Source organism: Lepidochelys kempii, chromosome 5 (genome assembly GCF_965140285.1).
Source record: "Lepidochelys kempii isolate rLepKem1 chromosome 5, rLepKem1.hap1, whole genome shotgun sequence".
NCBI lineage: Eukaryota > Metazoa > Chordata > Testudines > Cheloniidae > Lepidochelys > Lepidochelys kempii.
Genome location: NC_136384.1, coordinates 120,672,244 through 120,693,510, shown reverse-complemented (window position 1 = coordinate 120,693,510; position 21,267 = coordinate 120,672,244). Strand labels below are relative to the sequence as shown.

The following is a 21,267-nucleotide window of genomic DNA, read 5'->3' as shown; positions in this document are numbered from 1 at the left end:
AACTTGGCACTACAAACAGTTATGCAGAACTGACTTTATTAATAAACTAACGAAATTTGGGAGCATTACTAATATTTCTAATTTACGGGCATAGTTTGGCGTTAAATTAAAGTTACATGAAGCAAGTCTATTCATTAGGTACGAGGTATAAATCTTTCATTAAAGTAGTTTTTTATATAGTTACATGAAAGAGGTTTGGGGAGATGATGAAGTTCATGAAATTATTTTTTTCTTGAATGTAAGAAGTTATTGAATTTTTATCATTTACATGTTATAACTAGACTTTTAGATTTGAATGAACTTGTCAAAGGTACTATTTAAAGAGGCACACATACAAAATTTAATAATATAATAATGGATCATAGCAAACTTTAGACAAAAAGATACAGCAAGTTTCTCTAACTGAAAATACTAATACCTACGGATATTTAAAGAAAACTGCATTTCTCAACAGTGACAGTATAAAACTGATCAGTAATTAGCTGCTACAATATTGCTATGGGAAAAGGATAACTAATCGTTTTGATGCTATATCATCAGAAATTAGCAGGTAACATTAACATTTGCAAGCATTTAATAAATGCATCTGCTGTTTTCACTTTCACTTGTCCCAGTGGATAGTGCACCAGACTGTGGCTCAGGAGACCTAGCTCTGCCACTGGCAGGATGGACCTTTGGGCAATCATGTTACTTCTTCATACCCCAATTTCCCCATCTGCAAAAAGTAGATAATGATATTTACCGCCTTTGTAAAGTGCTTGGACATCCATGTGTAAAAAGAGCCGTGTAAGTGCCAGGTAATATATTATTGTCCTAAATACCCAGGCAGATTAATCATGCCATAACTGAAAGTCAGTAATGGAAAGGGAAGCAAACTATTTATATACCAATAGCAAAACAATGACTTCCTGAATTGTCATCCTCCTGAGTTCTCTAGAAACTTCTATAAAATTGTGTGGACTTTTATTTTTTTAAATAGATGTTTAGTGAACATTAGAGTACAATTCTGAGGCCTTACTTATATTCAAAACGTAGACTGGGAAACTTGGCCATTAAGGCTTCATATAACTCTCTCAACTGATCGACGTCACGAGACAGCTCTCTCCGTTTTGCTAAAAGAGTTTCTTCTTTTTTGTCTAAAAGAGCCAAACAAACATATCACTGAACTTTTTAGTCACACTCTTTGCAGATTTAGATATGAAGCAGTTTAGAAGCAGGTACACAGCAAGTAGCCCAAGGCATAATGAGAAGTCCTTCCTTCTTCCAAGATTCTTACAGCTATAATTTAAGCAAAATATTGGCACCCAAATATTCCAAACAGACATAAATCAAAAACTTGGAACTTAGCAAGCTTCAATGAGATTTATAGAAAAACAATAATTGGTACTTTTAGCTAAATAAATGCACTTTTTGCAGTGAGGACATACACAAAAAATTCCAAGACACTTTACCTTGCTTAGGACAACATTTTCCAACTTAGGTGCCTAAACTAAGGCACTTAAACTGGTTAGATTTTCAGAAATGGCAAACACTGGCATTTGCTATGGACTTTGGGCTGGATTTTCATTTACAGTAGAGCCCCTGTATACTCTGGCTCTGCATTTGCACTGTAAAGGGGCCTCAAATTGGATGTGAGTTATACTTATGTTGACAGAGTGGTGTGAAGGTGCCTTAATGAAAATGCATCATTGCCCTTTACTGGGAAGAGGTTGGGGGAAAGTTTTAGTCTGGTGTCCCAATTTAAATACCCAGAATTGTAAATCTTGGCCTATAAGTTTAAACTAGTATGCTTTTACCTTCAACATGCAATCATACAGCCCCAACCTGCAGCCCAGTGATCTATGAACTCTGACCTGCTACAAGTAAGAAAGCTGCATATTTTCCCATCTAATTCTATTGTGCTAGCTCCACTATACTAGTAACCATTCATTAAAATGGCAGAAATATTAATTTCTTCAGAGTTCTCTTCCTATATTTTCAGGCTCTTTCTTCACACCAGGTTCTTCTAGATCGTCCTAGACTTCCACCCATCAATCCCAAAATTGCTATTCTTGCAGTAAGTCAGTACCACAAACCTTCATAGTTTAGCTTTTTCATTTCATTTTCTAGTTTTTCTTTCAGCTTTTTGACAGCTTCAAATGCTTCTTGATCTTTCTTGTAGCCACTATCCATCTTTTTTACTTCTGCTTGTTTTGTCTTTAATTCTTGTTGAGCATGTTTCAACTTCATTTGAGCCTATAGTGAAATACAGGACAAATACAGAACCTGGAGGTTTTCAAATAGTATGTTGTATAGATTTAGAATGTCTACATTATCAGTGTGCTTGGGTTATCATTCAGGATCCTTATCACTTACAGTAGTGTCAAATAGCATCCTTGGCATTTAAAAACACAGTGCAATAGTAGATGGGGGAGAGAGTCTGGAAATAAAAATATTATATTGTGCATCTCTCTGTTATTTTAGGTCATATATTAAAAGGCAGGATGGGGGAAGGTTTCAGAGAGGGTAATGAATAGGGTTAGTAAATGAATGAAAAGGAGTAGGCCCCCTTTAGGGTTTTTCAAAACCACATTTCTTTAGATGAGTCATTGACCACATTCCTCACTAAGGACTAAGCATATATTAAGTTTGAAGTTTTAATTTAAAACATTGCATTAATATGCGGCTCCTTGTATAGGCACGGACTCTGGGGCTGGAATTTACAGGTGTCAACTTTCCAATGGGCCAGGGGGTGCTCACTGCTCAACCCCTGGCTCTGCCACAGGCCCTGCCCCCACTCCACCCCTTCCCGTCCCCTCCCCTCCCCATAGCCTGCCATGCCCTCGCTCCTTCCCCTCCCCCCCCCCCCAGAGTCTCCTGCACATCAGAAACTGCTGATCAGGAGGGATGCTGATCAGGGGCTGCTGACATATTACTGTGGCTCTTTGGCAATGTACATTGGTAAATTCTGGCCCCTTCTCAGGCTCAGGTTGGCCACCCCTAGTTTAGTATGAATGAACCAAATGACTATTATTAAGGCTATATCTTCATTAGAAATGCTCCAAGAGTGCCACTGTAGCACTTCAGTGTAGACACTCATTACAGCGACAGGAAGGGTTCTCCCATTGGTGTAGTTAATCCATCTCCCTGAGAGGTGGCACGTAAGTCAACAGAAGACTTCTTCCTTCGCCCTTGTGCTGTCTACACCGAGGGGTGGGGTGGTTAGGTCAGCTTAACTACATCACTTACGGATGTGAATTTTTCACACCCCGAGAGACGTAGCTCCGTCAACCTAACTTTTTAGTCTAGATCTGGCATAAATTAGAATACCAACATATCTTGCCACAGATCTGCATGATTTAAAATTAAGATTAATCTTTTCATGACTACCAGGACCAAAATCAGGACTTTCAGAGCTTCCCCCCCCCTCACTAAAAACACTGAGTGACAAAGAGAACAAGTAGCCATCTACTGAGCAAGACTGATCAATGAATTTTTATAAGTCTGGTTTTCATATATACAGTGGATTTAGGGCTTTAATATAGCTTGAACTGGTTACATTTAATTTTAAACAATTAATGTAAACATAAAAAAATAAATTACAGGACATTGACGTTGAAATTAAAAGCACCGAGTACCATGACTTTCTTTTTTAAATCTAAAATTCTAATTTTTGTATTTTTTCTCATGTCAGTGCCATGGCTTTTCCTAATGTATGTTAATACAATATGCTATCATGCACTGCCTGTTACAGAACATCCCTGTAAAGCATTTTTTGATAACCAAATGGAATGTTGCTGAGCAAGCTTTTCAAGACAAAGTTCATAAAAACATCAATGCTTGTTTGGGACATGGTTAGCTTCTATTCTTACCTGCTTAGCTTCTATTCTTACCTGCTTAGCCTCCGTTTCTGCTTTACTAATGTCATTCTTGCACGTCATCATCTGTCCAGCAAGGGTTGCTTCTTCACCATCTTCATTGCTGGACAGACCCGCAGATACGGCATTAAAATGTTGCTGTGCAGCAACCAAAGCATTTGTATCTTTATCACTTGCCTCCTGCAGAGCATTGAGCCCATCTTTTATCTTCTTTACTTCCTTCTCCTTGGCCACTAAAGCCTTAGAATCCTTTAGCAAAACAAATCAGATCAATCAGATTCATTTGAGAGAGTAACATCAACTTGAAATCTAAACAGTATTGAAAAATAAGTTACAAATAGTTTAAAGTATTAAGTTCCCAAGCCCCCTTGCCAGTCTTTGTGGTTGTACAATCATATATTTATATTTTTTAAATGTTTTCTTGCCCCTATTCTTGCACGAAAGAGCCACACACAGAGGGCAAATACAAAGTGTTGCACAAAATACACTGGAAAAATAAATTACTGTAACTGATACAGATGAGAGGGGAAAAGTTTTTAAGTATTGTATCTTTTTACCTGTTACTGTTACCAATGACAGAAATGTGAACCTTGACACTCATTTAATCTTCAGAGCATCCATATTCTCATAGAGCACATATTTTAAAGCTATTGTGATCCTCCCTGAATCATAGAATCATAGAATCATAGAATATCAGGGTTGGAAGGGACCCCAGAAGGTCATCTAGTCCAACCCCCTGCTCAAAGCAGGACCAATTCCCAGTTAAATCATCCCAGCCAGGGCTTTGTCAAGCCTGACCTTAAAAACCTCTAAGGAAGGAGATTCTACCACCTCCCTAGGTAACGCATTCCAGTGTTTCACCACCCTCTTAGTGAAAAAGTTTTTCCTAATATCCAATCTAAACCTCCCCCACTGCAACTTGAGACCATTACTCCTCGTTCTGTCATCTGCTACCATTGAGAACAGTCTAGAGCCATCCTCTTTGGAACCCCCTTTCAGGTAGTTGAAAGCAGCTATCAAATCCCCCCTCATTCTTCTCTTCTGCAGGCTAAACAATCCCAGCTCCCTCAGCCTCTCCTCATAACTCATGTGTTCCAGTCCCCTAATCATTTTTGTTGCCCTTCGCTGGACTCTCTCCAATTTATCCACATCCTTCTTGAAGTGTGGGGCCCAAAACTGGACACAGTACTCCAGATGAGGCCTCACCAATGTCGAATAGAGGGGAACGATCACGTCCCTCGATCTGCTCGCTATGCCCCTACTTATACAACTTGAACTTCATAAAAAAAATAATACTAGCTGAGGGGGCCTATTCTGTTCATGCACACACCTAATTCCTAATGGGAAATATATTCTTTATATCAGGCTACACATGAACACCAAGTTTAAAACAAAATCTGTCTCTCAGGTGATACTGAAGGGGGAAATCAAATCTTTATTAAAGGGCAAGTTTAGACTACTTTATATAATACATGATATTGTAAAAAGGCAATGCCACTTACTCTTTATCTCTACAGAATACAGATCCTGGACTTCAGAAAAGCAGACTGACTCCCTCAGGGAACTGATGGGCAGAATCCCTTGGGAGGCTAATACGAGAGGGAAAGGAGTCCAGGAGAGCTGGCTGTATTTTAAAGAAGCCCTATTGAGGGTGCAGAAACAAACCACCCTGATGTGCAGAAAGAATAGCAAATATGGCAGGCAACCAGCTTGGCTTAACAGAGAAATATATGGTGAGCTTAAACACAAAAAGGAAGCTTACAAGAAGTGGAAACTAGAACAGATGACTAGGGAGGAGTATAAAAATATTGCTTGAGCATGCAGGGATGTAATCAGGAAGGCCAAAGCACAATTGGAGTTGCAGCTAACAAGGAAGGGTAACGAGAAGGGTTTCTACAGGTATGTTAGCAACAAGAAGGTGGTCAGAGAAAGTATGGGACCCTTACTGAATGGGGGAGACAACCTAGTGATGGATGATGTGGAAAAAGCTGAAGTACTCAATGCTTTTTTTGCCTCGGTCTTCACAGACAAGGTCAGCTCCCAGACTGCTGCGCTGGGAAGCGCAGTAAGGGGAGAAGGCAAGCAGCCCTCAGTGGTGAAAGAACAGGTTAAGGACTATTTAGAAGAGTTGGACATACACAAATCCATGGAGCCGGATGCAATGCATCTGAGGGTGCTGAAGGAGTTGGCTGATATGATTTCAGAGCCATTGGCCATTATCTTTGAGAATTCATGGCAATCAGGGGAGGTCCTGGACAATCGGAAAAAGGCAAATATAGTACCCATCTTTAAAAAAGGGAAGAAGGAGAATCCAGGGAACTACAGACCAGTCAGCCTCACCTAAGTCCCCAGAAAAATCGTGGAGCAGGTCCTCAAGGAATCCATTTTGAAGCACTTGGAGGAGAGGAAGGTGATCAGGAACAGTCAACATGGATTCACCAAGGGCAAGTCATGCCTGACTAACCTAATTGACTTCTATGATGAGATAACTGGCTCTGTGGATATGGGGAAAGCGGTAGACGTGATATACCTTGACTTTAGCAAAGCTTTTCATATGGTCTCCCACAGTATTCTTGCCAGCAAATTAAAGAAGTATGGATTGGATGAATGGACTACAAGGTGGATAGAAAGCTGGCTAGCTCGTCGGGCTCAACGTGTAGTGATCAACAGCTCAATGTCTAGTTGGCAGCCAGTATCAAGAGGAGTGCCCCATGGGTCGGCCCCATGGGTTCAACATCTTCATTAATAATCTGGATGATGGGATGGATTGCACCCTCAGCAAATTTGTGGATGACACTAAGATGGAGGGAGAGGTAGATATGCTGGGGGTAGGGATAGGATCCAGAGTGACCTAGATTAATTGGAGGATTGGGCCAAAAGAAATCTGCTGAAGTTCAACAAGGACAAGTGCAGAGTCCTGCTCTTAGGATGGAAGAATCCCATGCATTGCTACATGCTGGGAACTGACTGACTAAGCGGCAGTTCTGCAGAAAAGAACCTGGATTACAGTGGATGAGAAGCTGGATATGAGTCAGCAGTGTGCCCTTGTTGCCAACGCTAACGGCATATTGGGCTGCATTAGTAGGAGCATTGCCAGCAGATCGTGGGAAGTGATTATTCCCCTCTATTTGGCACTAGTGAGGCCACATCTGGAGTACTGTGTCCAGTTTTGGGCCCCCCACTACAGAAAGGATGCGGACAAATTGGAGAGAGTCCAGCGGAGGGCAACGAAAATCATCAGGGGGCTGGGGCACATGACTTACGAGGAGAGGCTGAGGGAACTGGGCTTGTTTAGTCCGCAGAAGAATGAGGGGGGGATTTCATAGCAGCCTTCAACTACCTGAAGGGGGGTTCCAAAAAGGATGGAACTTGGCTGTTCTCAGTGGTGGCAGATGACAGAACAAGGAGCAACAGTCTCAAGTTGCAGTGGGGGAGGATATTAGGTAAAACTATTTCACTAGGAGGGTGTTGAAGCATTGGAATGGGTTACCTAAAGAGGTGGTGGAATCTCCATCCTTAGAGGTTTTTAAGGCCCAGCTTGACAAAGCCCTGGCTGGGATGATTTATTTGGGGTTAGTCCTGCTTTGAGCAGGGTGTTGGACTAGATGACCTCCTCAGGCATCTTCCAACCCTAATCTTCTATGATTCTATCCTTGTGGCGCCCTGGCATGTTTATGCCATACATTTGTCCCAGCGCTCTTATCCCTCTTGGACATACATTACAGAAAAGTAATATATAATAGCTGTATGTTGTGATTTTATTTATTACTGAAGATGTTTGTAGTGCACCAGTTTAAATATTTTCCTGAAGTTTTAAAAACAAGGGCCTTACTGTTTACCTCCTCCATGCTTTTTACTAATTCTTTACATTTCTTCTCTTCATTTTTAAAGTTTTGCTTCTTGAGATCAAGAGCACTTTGTGCTTTTGTATCAACTCTCTGAGTTTCTGCAAGAACATCTTCCAGTGAACGGAGTACACCACCAACTTCCTATAACCAAGGCAAAAAAAAAATGTAATTCATACTACAAGAAACCTGTATAATAATCATATGATATTGTACATTCTATTCAGCTGCATTGAGGAAAAAAAAAGAAAAAAAAAAGATTAAAACCAAATTTCCTTACCACTGTCACTTAAAATTCTTTTAGTTTTAATCATTATAATTACAAATAGGGACCTATCAAATTCACGGCCCCACTTTGGTTAATTTCACGGTCATAGGATTTTAAAAATCGTATATTTTAAATCTGAAATTTCATGATGATGTAACTGTAGGGGTCCTGACCCAAAAGGGAGTTGGGGGGAGCACAAGATTATTGTGGGGCGGGGAGTGTTGCAGTATTGCCACTGTTATTTCTGCACTGCTGCTGGCAGCGCCGTTGCCTCCAGTGCTGGTTTCCCATCCAACAGACGCCACTCTCTGCCTGCCCGGCTCTGAAGGCAGCAGCGCGCAGTAAGAGTAGCAATACTGCAACCCTTCCCAACAATAACCTTGCAACCTCCCCCACAACCTCCTTTTGGATTGGGACCCCCAGTTTGGGAAACGCTGGTCTCCCCACCGTGAAATCTGTATAGTATAGGGTAGAAGTACCAAAAAGACCAGATTTCACGGTTCATGACGTGTTTTTCACAGCCGTGAATTTGGTAGGGCCCTAATTATAAATCAAGTTTATTTTTCACTATTTATGCTGTTCACTTGATGCAAATCTCTGTGCAATGAACACACAGAGCAAATAGCTTCATTTAAAAAAAAAAAAAAATCAGTTTCAAGTAAGCTTGACTTCCAGGTTGGATTTGGTAGCAAGGTGCTGCTATATTTGGGTTTAAATAATACAGGGCAACGTTTGAAAAGCCTACGTTTAAGAATCGTTTCATTGGCGCTGGAAAATATGGTAGAAACATTTCCATTATCTTGCATGAATGCTTATTTTTATAAAAGCTGAATTTTGAGCCCAATTTGACTTGCTGAAGTGTCTTTTAACCACAATATAAAGTACACAAATAACATTTTTGTCATTTTACATTAAAGAGTGGATGGGAGGCATCAGAGAATGAATGGTTTTCCAATGGATCTAGAAGGATTTTCATTCATTTATTCTGAACTGTGGCATTTATTTCTCTTCGAGTAAATAAGTTGCCTTTCAGGTATCTTCTCTCTGGCTGGACATCTCCCCCTCTTTCAAAGATACAAGAATGTTCATTCTCAAAATGACAGGGTTTTCTGAGTTTTAGAACATCTGAATGTGAATCTTCCACACCAATCAAAGATCTACTTCCACAAATATTATTTATTTCACATGAGACGAGCTACTCACATGCGTAAATATACACAGAATCAGGGCCTAAGTATGCTAAACTATGTTCCTATTTCCACTGGCATGGAAAATAGAAATTGTGAGAATATGACTGCACTTGGCTTAGTTCTTCTACAGTTATAATGCCATTAAGATAACCACATAATCTGGTGTTAGGTGACCTATAAAATATCAGTGTTTATATCATAATAAAATATAATTCTTATTCTTTATTAATGGATGCCGCCAAATAGAAATCTACTCAATCTCAAAAAGATGCTCAAGAACTACAAAATCCCTCTGCCAACTTTTGTGGTGTATAGTCTTATTTTCTTTATCTTAATGCTATTTTGTCACAAGCCGACTAAACTCAAATAACTATCAAATGAAAAAAGTAAAAATAAAAAGCCTGAAAAGACAGTATTTCTAATCTTTCAGTTATCTTAGGTATTACTGGTAATGATAGGATGTAAAATATTTTAGATGGAAGTATAATTATTAAATCAAGTGTGTCTTTCACATAATGGCTAAGAATTACAGTATGTAGTGTATAAACATAAGCATATAAAACCCAAAGGAAATTGTTCTCTCCTAAATTCCCTCTAAGCTGCTCAGCCACCTATTAAGTCCCGTGCAGGGGCTCAGGGCTGCAGTGGGGAGAGGTGCCCCTTCCTCAGCCCCGAGCAGCTGCGGTGAGAGACGGCTGGGGGGAGTCCTCCTCTCCCCACCACAGCCCTGAGGCAGCCTGCACCCCAAGCCCCTCATCCCCGGCCCCACCCCAGAGCCCATAGAACCCTTACACCTCAACCCTCTGCCTTGAGCCCCCTTTCACACCCCAAACCCCTCATCCCTGGCCCCAACCCAGAGCCCAAACCCTCTGCCCCAGGCCTGAGCCCCCTCCTGCAGTCCGAACCCCTCAGCCCCACCCCCACCACATTAATTTTGTTATGTGCACCAATATGAAGGTGATGTGTCACACATCACCTCCATATTGGTGCACATAACAAAATTCATTCCGCGCATGAATGTAAAATATTACAGGGAACACTGGTTCTCTCTATATATTTTAATTCAGAGAAATGAAGTTATTCCTTTCCAATTTAATCCCTTGTGTTAATATATACATCAACATAAACATATTTGTGTTCACTTACCTGATCTCTCTTCTTTTCCATCTCTGCTATTTCTTTGTTAAGTTCCTTCACCTTTTTCTCATTCTCAGCCATTGTTTCCTGAAGTTTCGCTATGTTAGCCTGCATTTCCTTTAACTCATCAGCAGAACGTACCTTCGTCTCTTCAGCCAAGACAAACTGATATGCAACATAGAGACGGCTTAAGTGTTCTATCTCTCGCATTACCTTTTGGTACTCTAAATAGGATGATCGTTCCTGAAAGAAAGGGCCACCAATAAAAATAAGCCATCATTAAAAGTTTTTTGTAATACGCCCATGGTATTTCTAAAAAGTTCTGTATAACTTTATGATCAATATTTGTAGCTATACAAGCCAAGGCGAGTAATTAAATCTCATGCTTCAAAGGATATATGTCAATTCCCCTAGAGGGATGAGAAAGCAAGGAAGGATTCTCCTTTCCTACATACAGTAGTACCCAACTGGCTATATGCGTTACACTTTTGCCTTCCTCTGAAGCATCAAATGCATTATACATACACATGCCTGCTTAGCAAAATGTTAGCAAATGTTTGCACAGTACAGGCTGTTGTATTAGCATCAACACTTGGATATCCTTTTATGAACCAAGTTAAAACTTCATCTTGCAATTGTCTTCGAGTTTTTTTTCTCCATAATTTCTTGCAGGTCCTGAATGGCCAATGTTACCATTATAATTAGACATTTGAAAATAAAATATCATCTCTATAAACCATGTTTTCCACATTAAAAAGATATTCAGACTAGAAATGTGTGTAGATGTTTTAGAGTCTAGGAGAGCATTTTGTTTCAAAAAATGAATCATTGAAGAGATTATCCAAGTTAGTCATGCTATTTTCCAATATTTTAAAAATTGGCCCCCAGTGTAATTTCACCCAGCAGAACACTAAGTCTGTTTAAAAGCCAAAAATGTATTTCTGGTCTAATGATCGGTACCTCTTTCAGTTTCTGTAAGGTTGGAGTGATTTCTTCCTCTAAAATCTGAAACATAAAAAATAGAATATATTTTCAGATTCTTAAATCTGAAAACTCTCACAAATCCTACTACTCTGACCACATGCACATTGCCTTAGGCAGAAAAAGCAAACTTTCCACAAACCATAAATATACAACAAATGGGGGCAGGGGAAAGAGAAGGGACCATGGTGGCGCAAATGGGTCAAGTACTGCCTCTTCTATTGTGGCAGAGAAGCTTTTGTTCTTTCTAAGGCTACACAACAGTCAATTGAGTCATTCAAGTCACCTTACAACTGCTATCATTGATGGTTATTCAATTTATGTAAAGCATTAAAAAGCCACACAATTGCAAACACGTAGTACCGTTTGAATTTCTTTCAGTTTTGCCTCTTTTTTCTCTATAGTTTTCTGGGCAGCTATTTTCTTGCACTCATACATCCTTGTACCAGCTGCTTCTTCAATCATAGCTAAAATCTGGAAAAACAAAAACAAAAAAAAACCCTACCCACTAAGCTTATGAAATTGCTTCAAAATCACCAGTGTTAAACAAAAAATTTTCCCTCCCCACCTTTCTTCAAAATACAGTTCCAACAGTCCTGAGCAAACAGTCAGCTCAAAATTTTACACATATAAAGGATATCAAGAAAAAAGAGAAAGAAAGGAAACGTCACCTCTGGAGGTTTCATGTTTAGAACCTTGGTAATTCGTCCCTGGAAATAGAGGCAAAAATGATTATGGCCCTTAAACTCAAAGTGCACTAAACTGTCATATAAAGTGTAAGATTTTTATATATTAAATTCTCAATCAAAACTTTATCAGGTAGTATAATAATTTTTTAAAGATAAATTTATTCTGTCTAAAAGAACAAACCTGGTTTTGCTTCAGTTATCTCATTCTTGAAAGTTCAGATTCAAATCTGAAACAGCTTGTGTCTCATTACAGTCAGCTGGTAAGTATTATGTGCTATACTTTATAACTTTGCTTATGCTGTGTCCCGCTATACATAGTTACACTGATCAGGCACATTGCTTTCACTCCCTGTTTGGAATCTCTTACTGACTGACTGATTTTGATTAAATTCTTAGTCACAGATTGGCTTTGAGAGATTTGATGTCAGTCAATATGTGGAAGCCTCTGTGGTAATAGAAACAATGTATAGAGCTAATGTAAAGCAAAATTCCCAAATCCAGCAACAAAGGAAGTAAGTTTTTAGGAATATATATATAATACCTGCATAATGAGAAAGTGAGGGTTATTGACATTGAGCCCAACAGAACAGAAGAGATCCTGCACTCTTGTGTTGTTTGCATTCACACCATTGATTAGATACTTATTTCTACCACCAATGACGACCTTGAGAAAAAGAAAAATGGGATACTCAAAATTAACTAAAAATGGCTTTATGGTTTGAGAATACAAACTAATGGAATTCTTAGATGGAGGAATCTGAGCAAACAACAAATGGAAAACAGTTTCAATGTGTCCAGAGGGAATTAACAAAATTACAAAATACACAGATCAAACAAACCCTCTCATCAGTTTGAAGTACCGTTTTTAAAATCCTCTACCCCAACTGCAAAAATGTGAGCTAAACCCCCATGGCAAGTATCTTTGGCAATTCCTTGGTAGTCAGAAACAAGTCTCTCAGTTCAGTGTCAGACCAGAAAAAAAAAAATACCGCCACCACAACTAGCAAACTTGTTGTCAGTTTCATCAGAAAGGTTATGGTTAAGGCTATGTTTTAGTCACTGGTATTTTTAGTAAAAGTCATGGACAGGTCATGGACAGATGGGAGGTGGTGGGGTGGTTGGCAGGGCTGGCAGGCTCTCTACCCGGCTTCTGGGAAGCGATGACATTCCCTCCCTAAGCTCCTAGCACTGCCAGCCAATGGCAACCACAGCCAATGGGAGCTGTGAGGGTGGTGCCTGTGAGTGGGGGCTGTGCTTGGAGCTAGGAGCTGAGGGACATGTTATCACTTCCAGGGAGCCCCCCAAGGTAAGCGCTGCCCAGAGCCCTCATCCCCTTCCACGCCACAACCCCCAGCCCTGAGCCCCCCCCCCAAACTCCTCCTGCTGCTGCTGGGGGGGGGTGGGAGGGAGGCGATGGCCCAAGACTGCCCAAGCAGTGGCCAGTATGACTGGCCTGGGGCTGCCTGAGCTTCCTGAGACAAACTTCCTGAGACTTCCGTGACAAACTTGCAGCTTTAGTTATGGTTAATATGGGTCATGGGAACCAATTACTTCTAGAGGTGGTCCCTTCGTGTCAAGTCAAAGCACACTCTGAGACAGCATAGGAAAGCTTCCAGTGCTCCTGTCTGTACCACATCTGTACTGTGAATAAATGAATTCAGTATCGCAAGTGGACAAAAGGAAAGGAGAAAGGCAGAAAAGGGAAGCACACTATTTTCTGTATGGGACAATATAGCTTGCTCCAGGAATGTTGTCTCATGATTAGGTGCGTTTCCATTTAAGGGAGTAGAGTCAATGTTTATGGTATATGGAATACTACAAAATTTGGAGTATGAACTGTGAAAAGGCAACTTGTTATATCCTTATTTACTTGCTTAGCTCAAATCTTATATAGTTTGTTATTGAGTTCTCTCTGAAAACATTGCTTTCCTAGCACAAGTTCATGAAGTTTTCAAGAGAGCATATTTAAAAAAAATTAGTGCACAATCAAGTAAAAGAAACCAAGTGTTCTTTAGAACCTTACCTGAAGAAATCTTGATTATGCAAAATAAGCTGAGGCGTAAGGGTGGAGAGCATTTAAAAAAACCCTACAACATTGAATTCTATACCATCTAGTTGAAAAATAACAATCTGCCTTTTATCTTAGTATAGTTATTTTCCACTGAGAATGGTGGAAATACATAAGTCTTTGTGATGTTAAACACTCACCTGCCTGGTGACTGTGATCTCATCATGAGCCTCAAATCCCAACGGACTCTGTTTCTTGTCAGAATTATCAAACGTGATTGATACAGTCGCTTTAATAATTCCAGCCTGACCATTTTTGTAAACCAAATCTTGCAAATTGGATGCTCGCACCTGAAAATGTGGAAGAGGAATACATTTATTAACAGAAAGCCATTGCATTGCTTCACACCGTACACTATTAATTGCTAGAATTTGAGGAAAAATGTATGAAATATTTGAAAAATAGGAATACTATACATTTAGATACTCTAGCAGATAACAGGTATAAAACAGAGCATGGAGAAAATGTGCAAGATGGTTGCATGGTAAACTAACATACAGTAAGTCAGCTAAGCATTTTTTTTTAAACCAGATACATGAGAAAAATTAAATGTTTAGATTTAGAAGCACAATGACAAGATCAGTTAATACATAAGTGCCTTTATGTAACGTGTTTGATTTCATGATACAGTATGTGTGTGATTGTAAAGATAGCATAATAGGATTTGCTTGCAATTTTCCTGGATTTCCCTAGAATCCCAGAGCAGCATTGTTTAAAGACTGGGATCCACATTTGCTTCAAAATGCACACTTTTCATATAAGTAGCAGTAGACGCCAGTGTCTTTTAAATACAAATCATTTCAACAAAACCTGCTTGCTGTTTTTCTGATGAGTCAGCTAACAGTGTTCTCAGACCAGCTCCAGATATGCCCAACTTTATTACAGAGAAATAAGTTTATGTTATATTCAGTGATTGTACTTTTACCTACCAAAAGTCTGCAGTTCCAATCTACGACTTCCTAACTTGGCATTTTTTCCCCAGTGGTTCTGGGCTGCATAGTTTATATCAATGTATGATTATTACTGCTATACAAAGCTAATATATTTATAGTCTTCTACAAAGTGTTTGAAAAGAATTCCCTAGTATTTGTAATAGTCCTATGTAAAAGAGTATCGACACAGTAGATATGATTGTAAGTCAATTTTGAGAATAAGAGTCAGTGGTAATTACAAATTCATATTTAATTATCAATAAAATCATTTTTATTTGCCAATTTGAGCCTAGCCAAAAAGTAGCATAGAAAATGTCAGTCTGTCTCATTTTGGTTAAAAAGTAACATCAGTCTCCACAACATTTTGTGAAGATTAACCTCAGGTTTGTTGCACAAGGATGCTATTCAGCACAATGAGAAGTTGCTCATTGACTCTTCCTAACTGCAGTTTTTCTCCTTCCTTTTTACCTGAGATAGGTTGGAGATGCCCAACAGGAAACAAATAGAGTCTAGGATGTTGGACTTGCCACTGCCATTTAAGCCGGTGATAGCATTAAACAGTGGGTCGAAGCCGTTGACCTCTGTCCTCTGGGCATAGGACTTGAATCCTTCAAGAATGATTGACTTGATATGCATCTTTTCTGTCTCTCTGGAGGACCTGTCCAAGCCCCTCTCCAAGGGATATGAAGAAAGATCTCAGATTTATAGTCCTGTGTGTTTTAAAATAACAAAAGCAGACTTACTAAAATCAGAGGGCACTCCTAATATAAACCAAAGTATGAAACAAATGGAAAAGAATATAATACCACTCTAGCACACACAGTGGTATTTGGTCCCACATGCAAGAATGTGATAAGATTTTTTTTTGCCACAACAGTACAACCTCAGTTATCTGAATCTCAGTTATCCAAAGGAGGGATAATTGAGTCCCCCAGCAAATATTACTCACATTGAAGAGTCCCTTGATTACATGACTTTATTCAATATGCCTCATGATATTCAAATAGAAGTTCTACTGTAGAACAAAATAGGTTTCTCATCAAGAAAAAAAAAATACAAGACTAATAGGGGGCAAAAAGAAAGACTAAAGTCTTTTTGAAGAAAGGAGAGAGGAAGAAATTTAAAAGGGCAGTGCTGAAGTACCTTGTGGACTGTTATTTGTATCCAGAGCAGAACGTGACTTTATGTTAGGCTTAAAATTGTGTTAAAATAGTTGAGAACTTCATAGGAAAAATATATGTAGATAAAAAACCCAGTCGCTTCTTTATTTCAAATTGGTAAACTATAAAAAAAAAATCCCAGTACTGTCTGCTATCTTTACAAATGTGATTTTCAGATTATCCCAAACTGAGATCAGAGAGAAATGTCTCCTTATTCTGTACACCTGGTAGCACTTTGTTTATAGCCAGTTTTACTGTGCGACTTTGTAAATCTGACAGCTCCTGGACAGTCCGTTGTCCTCTGTGGTTCGGGTCACCCAGAAAAAGGAAAAGACAAACAGTAAGATCAGGGGCTTGCAAAGGCAGGGACTGGGGGCAGGCACAGGCCTGGGACTGCTGTCCCTCAGTGACTAGGTTTACAGTGACCAATTTTGCCCCCCCCCGGGGTGAGCATGTGTGATGAGAGGGCTTGTGCCCGCAGGGCAGGCATGCGGGGCCCTTCGCTCCCTCACTGGTATCAGCCCAGACCCCCACTGACCTAGGCCCTTCTGGGGACACCCACAGCCCAAAGAAGCCCCTCGCTGGGGAGACGGGGGGGGTGTCCTGCAGGGATCAGGACCCCCCGCCCCCAAGGCCCCTGCAAACATAGCTGGGAGGGATACCTATTCCTCAAGGATCCTCCCCTCATCCGTGGTGCATCCGCTGAGCCCTCTCCGCGCCCCCGGCGAGAAACCGGGACGGGACCCGCCCCCTGGCCAAGGGCGGAGAGGCTGGGCCCCCTCCCTGGTTGCGTCCCTGCCCGGCCGCCTCTCACCTGCCGAGAGGCGGGTCGAGCGCGGGGGCAGACCGTTAGCCGCGGGGTCTAGAATCCCACCGCCCGGCCGCTCCCGGCGCCCTTCCGCTTAGCTTGAATTTTGGCGCGCAAGGACTGACGGGAGCCCCGCGGCTGCCTGATTGCCCTGGGCTCGCCTGAGCTCACCTAACCTGCACGCGACGCAGCGCTCCCGGGTGGCGACGAGCGGGGCGCCAAGGAGAGCGCGCCATAGAACCCCACGGCGCCGCGGGAGAAGGCTGTTTTAAGCGGAGAACGTATTGATTCCGGCGTCTGCCGTGGACAGACCCGGGCAAGAGAGGACCCCCCCGCAATCTGATAGGTGGAGATGGAGATTGGGGGCTTCTTCCGCCCGCCCGCCTGCTGCTGCGAGTGCGCATGTATAAGGGCGCGAGCCTTTGCTCCCTGTTTCTTGCGGGGAGGGGTAATCGAGGGGAGCGCGGGTTCCTTCCGGGTGGGGGCAGTAGGATAGAGCCAAGGAAGGGGCATGTGCGCAGGCGCGCGCCTGCGGGGTGTGAGTCCCCGCTCGCGGGGGGCAGCTGGGCATGCGGCGTGGGAGTCCCTGTTCCTGGGAGGAGTGGCGGGAAGCGTGCACTGAGGGGAGAATGCCTCCATCGCTTGGATCCCTCCGCCATTATTCTCCTCCTGCCTCCAGTTCCCAGGCACTCCTAGACTACCAGGGGTGGAAGGGACCTCAGGACGTCATCTAGTCCGACCCATTGCTCAAAGCAGCACCCGTCCCCAAATGGCCCCCCCCTCAAGGATTGAACTCACAACCCTGGGTTTAGCAGGCCAATGCTCAAACCACTGAGCTGTCGCTCCCTCATTGTGTCAGTAGTGTCCCAGGGGAATAGCAGGATCATAGAATCAAAAATGTAGAGCTGGAAGGGACCTTGGGATCACAGAATCAAAAATGGAGGGCTGGAAGGGGCCTTGAGATCACAGAATCAAAAATGGAGGGCTGGAAGGGGCCTTGGGATCACAGAATCAAAAATGGAGGGCTGGAAGGGGCCTGGAGATCAGGTCCAGCACCCTCTGCTGAGGCAGAACTAAGTAAACCTAGATTGCCCCTCACAAGGGTTTGTCCAACCTGTTCTTTAAAACCTCCAGGGATGGGGATCCACAGTCTCTCTTGAAAGTTTTCAGAGTAGCAGCTGTGTTAGTCTGTATTCACAAAAAGAAAAGGAGTACTTGTGGCACCTTAGAGACTAACAAATGTATTTGAGCATAAGCTTTTGTGAGCTACAGCTCACTTCATTGGATGCATTCAGTGGAAAATACAGTGGGGAGATTTATATACATAGAGTACATGAAACAATGGGTGTTACCATACACACTGTAAAGAGAGTGATCACTTAAAATGAGCTGTTACCAGCCGGGGGTGGGGGAAGGGGGAACTTTTGTAGTGATAATCACTACTCCCCTGCTGGTAATAGCTCATCTTAAGTGATCACTCGTTACAGTATGTATAGTAACACCCATTGTTTCATGTACTCTATGTATATAAATCTCCCCACTGTATTTTCCACTGAATGCATCCAATGAAGTGAGCTGTAGCTCACGAAAGCTTATGCTCAAATACATTTGTTAGTCTCTAAGGTGCCACAAGTACTCCTTTTCTCTTTATCCATAGAGATTCTATGGTACAGTTTCATTCATTTAAGATTTTTATTTCATTTAATTCTTCTCTTTCTTTCACATATAGTGGCACTCCCCCACCCGCATGACCTGTTCTGATACTTCTGAAAACGAATTATGGAATTGGTTTGCAAGGTTGTCTGAAAGTGGTTTTTTCAAGACTTTGAATGATCAGCTAAAAACAAGCAGTGATAGAGAAAGTGGGTACATGATTAGCATTCTATTAAAAGACTTTATCTGTAGTCATGGCATTCAACTTAGTATCTTAATAAAGTATTTATTTAACTTTTTGTCTCTGAAGAGAAATACATTTAAATAGATTTGTGAGAATCATATTTACAATACAGTACAAAACAATGCAAGCAAAAACTACAGTTAGATGTGACCTAGAGTACTTAGTTTCAGAAAGCTGCAATAAGTGAAACTATCACATAGAAAAATCAAAGTTCAGAAGAATTAGTTCAGTTCTATTCCTCCAAAAAAGGGTAAAAGCAAAATATGTTGCTGAGATAAATCAAGGGTTCTGTCTCCACTGCTTCTGAATTGGGGATGATTTTATGAAATGGTATAACATTACTGTGTTTTGGAAAGCCTGTATGTATGTGGATCCCCCATGAGTTAGCAGGGTTACAGTGGTGAGTGATCAGCACTCAAGATCATCTATTCAAAGTAAAACAGTCTGGCACAATAGGTTTGCTCTAGCTGGGAGAGGACACTTCCTCTTGTCTGAAGGGGATGGGTGGGTTTGAGAGCTGTGGAAAATTACTGAAAGGCAGAACAAAAGAAGCAGGAGTCTATGAAGGGAGTCTCAGGTAAACTGGGGAAGAGAACTGTTTTGTACCAGGTTAAGATGGGGGCGGCTGCTGCAGGGGTAGGGTAGGCAAGGTGCATAAAGGACCCTGCCTCACTGACAGAGCACAGATGATCCTCCAAGGTCTCTCAGGAAAGGGCTTGAGCTAGTGAGAGACATTGCATTAGGATGTCTTATATTGTATGATCTGTCCTCTACATGATGAAATATATTGAGCATAAAGATGTTAAACTGTAAACCAGACTCTTCACACGTGCTGGGTGGAATTCTGTGAGAGGTGTGTTTCAGTACTGAGGAGTCTGAAGGGTTTTATCTTTCCTGATGAACTTGGCATAATTTTTTGGGGTACATCCATGCTTGCAGACAAAAGACAATATCTGTAGTAGCTGTAAGATCTGATGTTTGTCATTTTTAATGGTTAGTGGTTCCTTGTCTAAGAGTGGTAGACTCATTCTCTGTATGTATTAATCAGGCCAGCTGCATATATACTAAATAAATCACCTGAAGAAAAAATTGCTCAGTACCTTCAAACTTCTATATGTGCATTTAATTAAATACTCCTCCAAGTAAACAGTATCTTGAAACAACATGTCAATCTTTAATCTGTGCACTAGTATCTGTTACTTAATATGTTAGCCAATCATAATTACTAAGATGCCATCTATTGTCATGGTCAAATTATTTAGTGCCTGATCCATTTCAGAGTAACAGCCGTGTTAGTCTGTATTCGCAAGAAGAAAAGGAGTACTTGTGGCACCTTAGAGACTAACCAATTTATTTGAGCATAAGCTTTCGTGAGCTACAGCTCACTTCATTGGATGCATACTGTGGAAACTGCAGAAGACATTATATACACAGAGACCATGAAACAATACCTCCTCCCACCCCACTCTCCTGCTGGTAATAGCTTATCTAAAGTGATCACTCTCCTTACAATGTGTATGAAAAGCAAGGTGGGCCATTTCCAGCACAAATCCAGGTTTTCTCACACACCCCCCAAACACACACACACACACACAAACTCACTCTCCTGCTGGTAATAACTTATCCAAAGTGACCACTCTCCCTACAATGTGCATGATAATCAAGATGGGCCTTCTCACCCCCCACCCCCATACACACACAAACTCACTCTCCTGCTGGTAATAATTCATCCAAAGTGACCACTCTCCCTACAATGTGCATGATAATCAAGGTGGGCCATTTCCAGCACAAATCCAAGTTTAACCAGAACGTCTGGGGCGGGGGGGGGTAGGAAAAAACAAGGGGAAATAGGCTACCTTGCATAATGACTTAGAGACTGGGAGTGGCTATTTAAGCCTAAATTAATAGTATCCAATTTGCAAATGAATTCCAATTCAGCAGTTTCTCGCTGGAGTCTGGATTTGAAGATTTTTTGTTTTAAGATAGCGACCTTCATGTCTGTAATTGCGTGACCAGAGAGATTGAAGTGTTCTCCGACTGGTTTATGAATGTTATAATTCTTGACATCTGATTTGTGTCCATTTATTCTTTTACATAGAGACTGTCCAGTTTGACCAATGTACATGGCAGAGAGGCATTGCTGGCACATGATGGCATATATCACATTGGTGGATGTCCAAGTGAACGAGCCTCTGATAGTGTGGCTGATGTTATTAGGACCTGGGATATTCTATCTACTACCTAAGATCCATAAACCTGGAAATCTTGGGCGCCCCATCATCTCAGGCATTGGCACCCTGACAGCAGGATTGTCTGGCTATGTAGACTCCCTCCTCAGGCCCTACGCTACCAGCACTCCCAGCTACCTTCGAGACACCACTGACTTCCTGAGGAAACTTCAATCCATCGGTGATCTTCCTGATAACACCATCCTG

At 41.4% G+C, this 21,267-nt stretch overlaps 1 protein-coding gene across 7 annotated transcripts in view; it reads right to left on the bottom strand.

Annotated features, from left to right (window-relative positions):
* Nucleotides 1-17,323, bottom strand: part of SMC2 (structural maintenance of chromosomes 2) — a 32,861-nt gene extending 15,538 nt beyond the window's left edge. The window contains exons 1-13 of one of the 7 annotated variants that reach the window (XM_078852953.1): nt 17,112-17,323; nt 16,111-16,428; nt 15,436-15,677; nt 14,176-14,325; nt 12,509-12,631; nt 11,950-11,988; nt 11,642-11,752; nt 11,258-11,302; nt 10,307-10,540; nt 7,697-7,846; nt 3,873-4,106; nt 2,076-2,235; nt 1,019-1,136 (exon numbers count right to left, since the gene is read on the bottom strand). In XM_078852953.1, coding sequence (XP_078709079.1) covers nt 1,019-1,136; nt 2,076-2,235; nt 3,873-4,106; nt 7,697-7,846; nt 10,307-10,540; nt 11,258-11,302; nt 11,642-11,752; nt 11,950-11,988; nt 12,509-12,631; nt 14,176-14,325; nt 15,436-15,603 — 1,532 coding nt within the window. In that variant the 5' untranslated portion in view covers nt 15,604-15,677; nt 16,111-16,428; nt 17,112-17,323. Of the gene's footprint in view, nt 1-1,018; nt 1,137-2,075; nt 2,236-3,872; nt 4,107-7,696; nt 7,847-10,306; nt 10,541-11,257; nt 11,303-11,641; nt 11,753-11,949; nt 11,989-12,508; nt 12,632-14,175; nt 14,326-15,435; nt 15,678-16,110; nt 16,429-16,789; nt 16,837-16,941; nt 17,063-17,111 lie in introns of those variants that run through there. The other 6 variants (XM_073345609.1, XM_073345611.2, XM_073345608.1 and 3 more) reach the window with 6 other exon arrangements.
* Between the last annotated feature and the right edge of the window lie 3,944 nt (nt 17,324-21,267).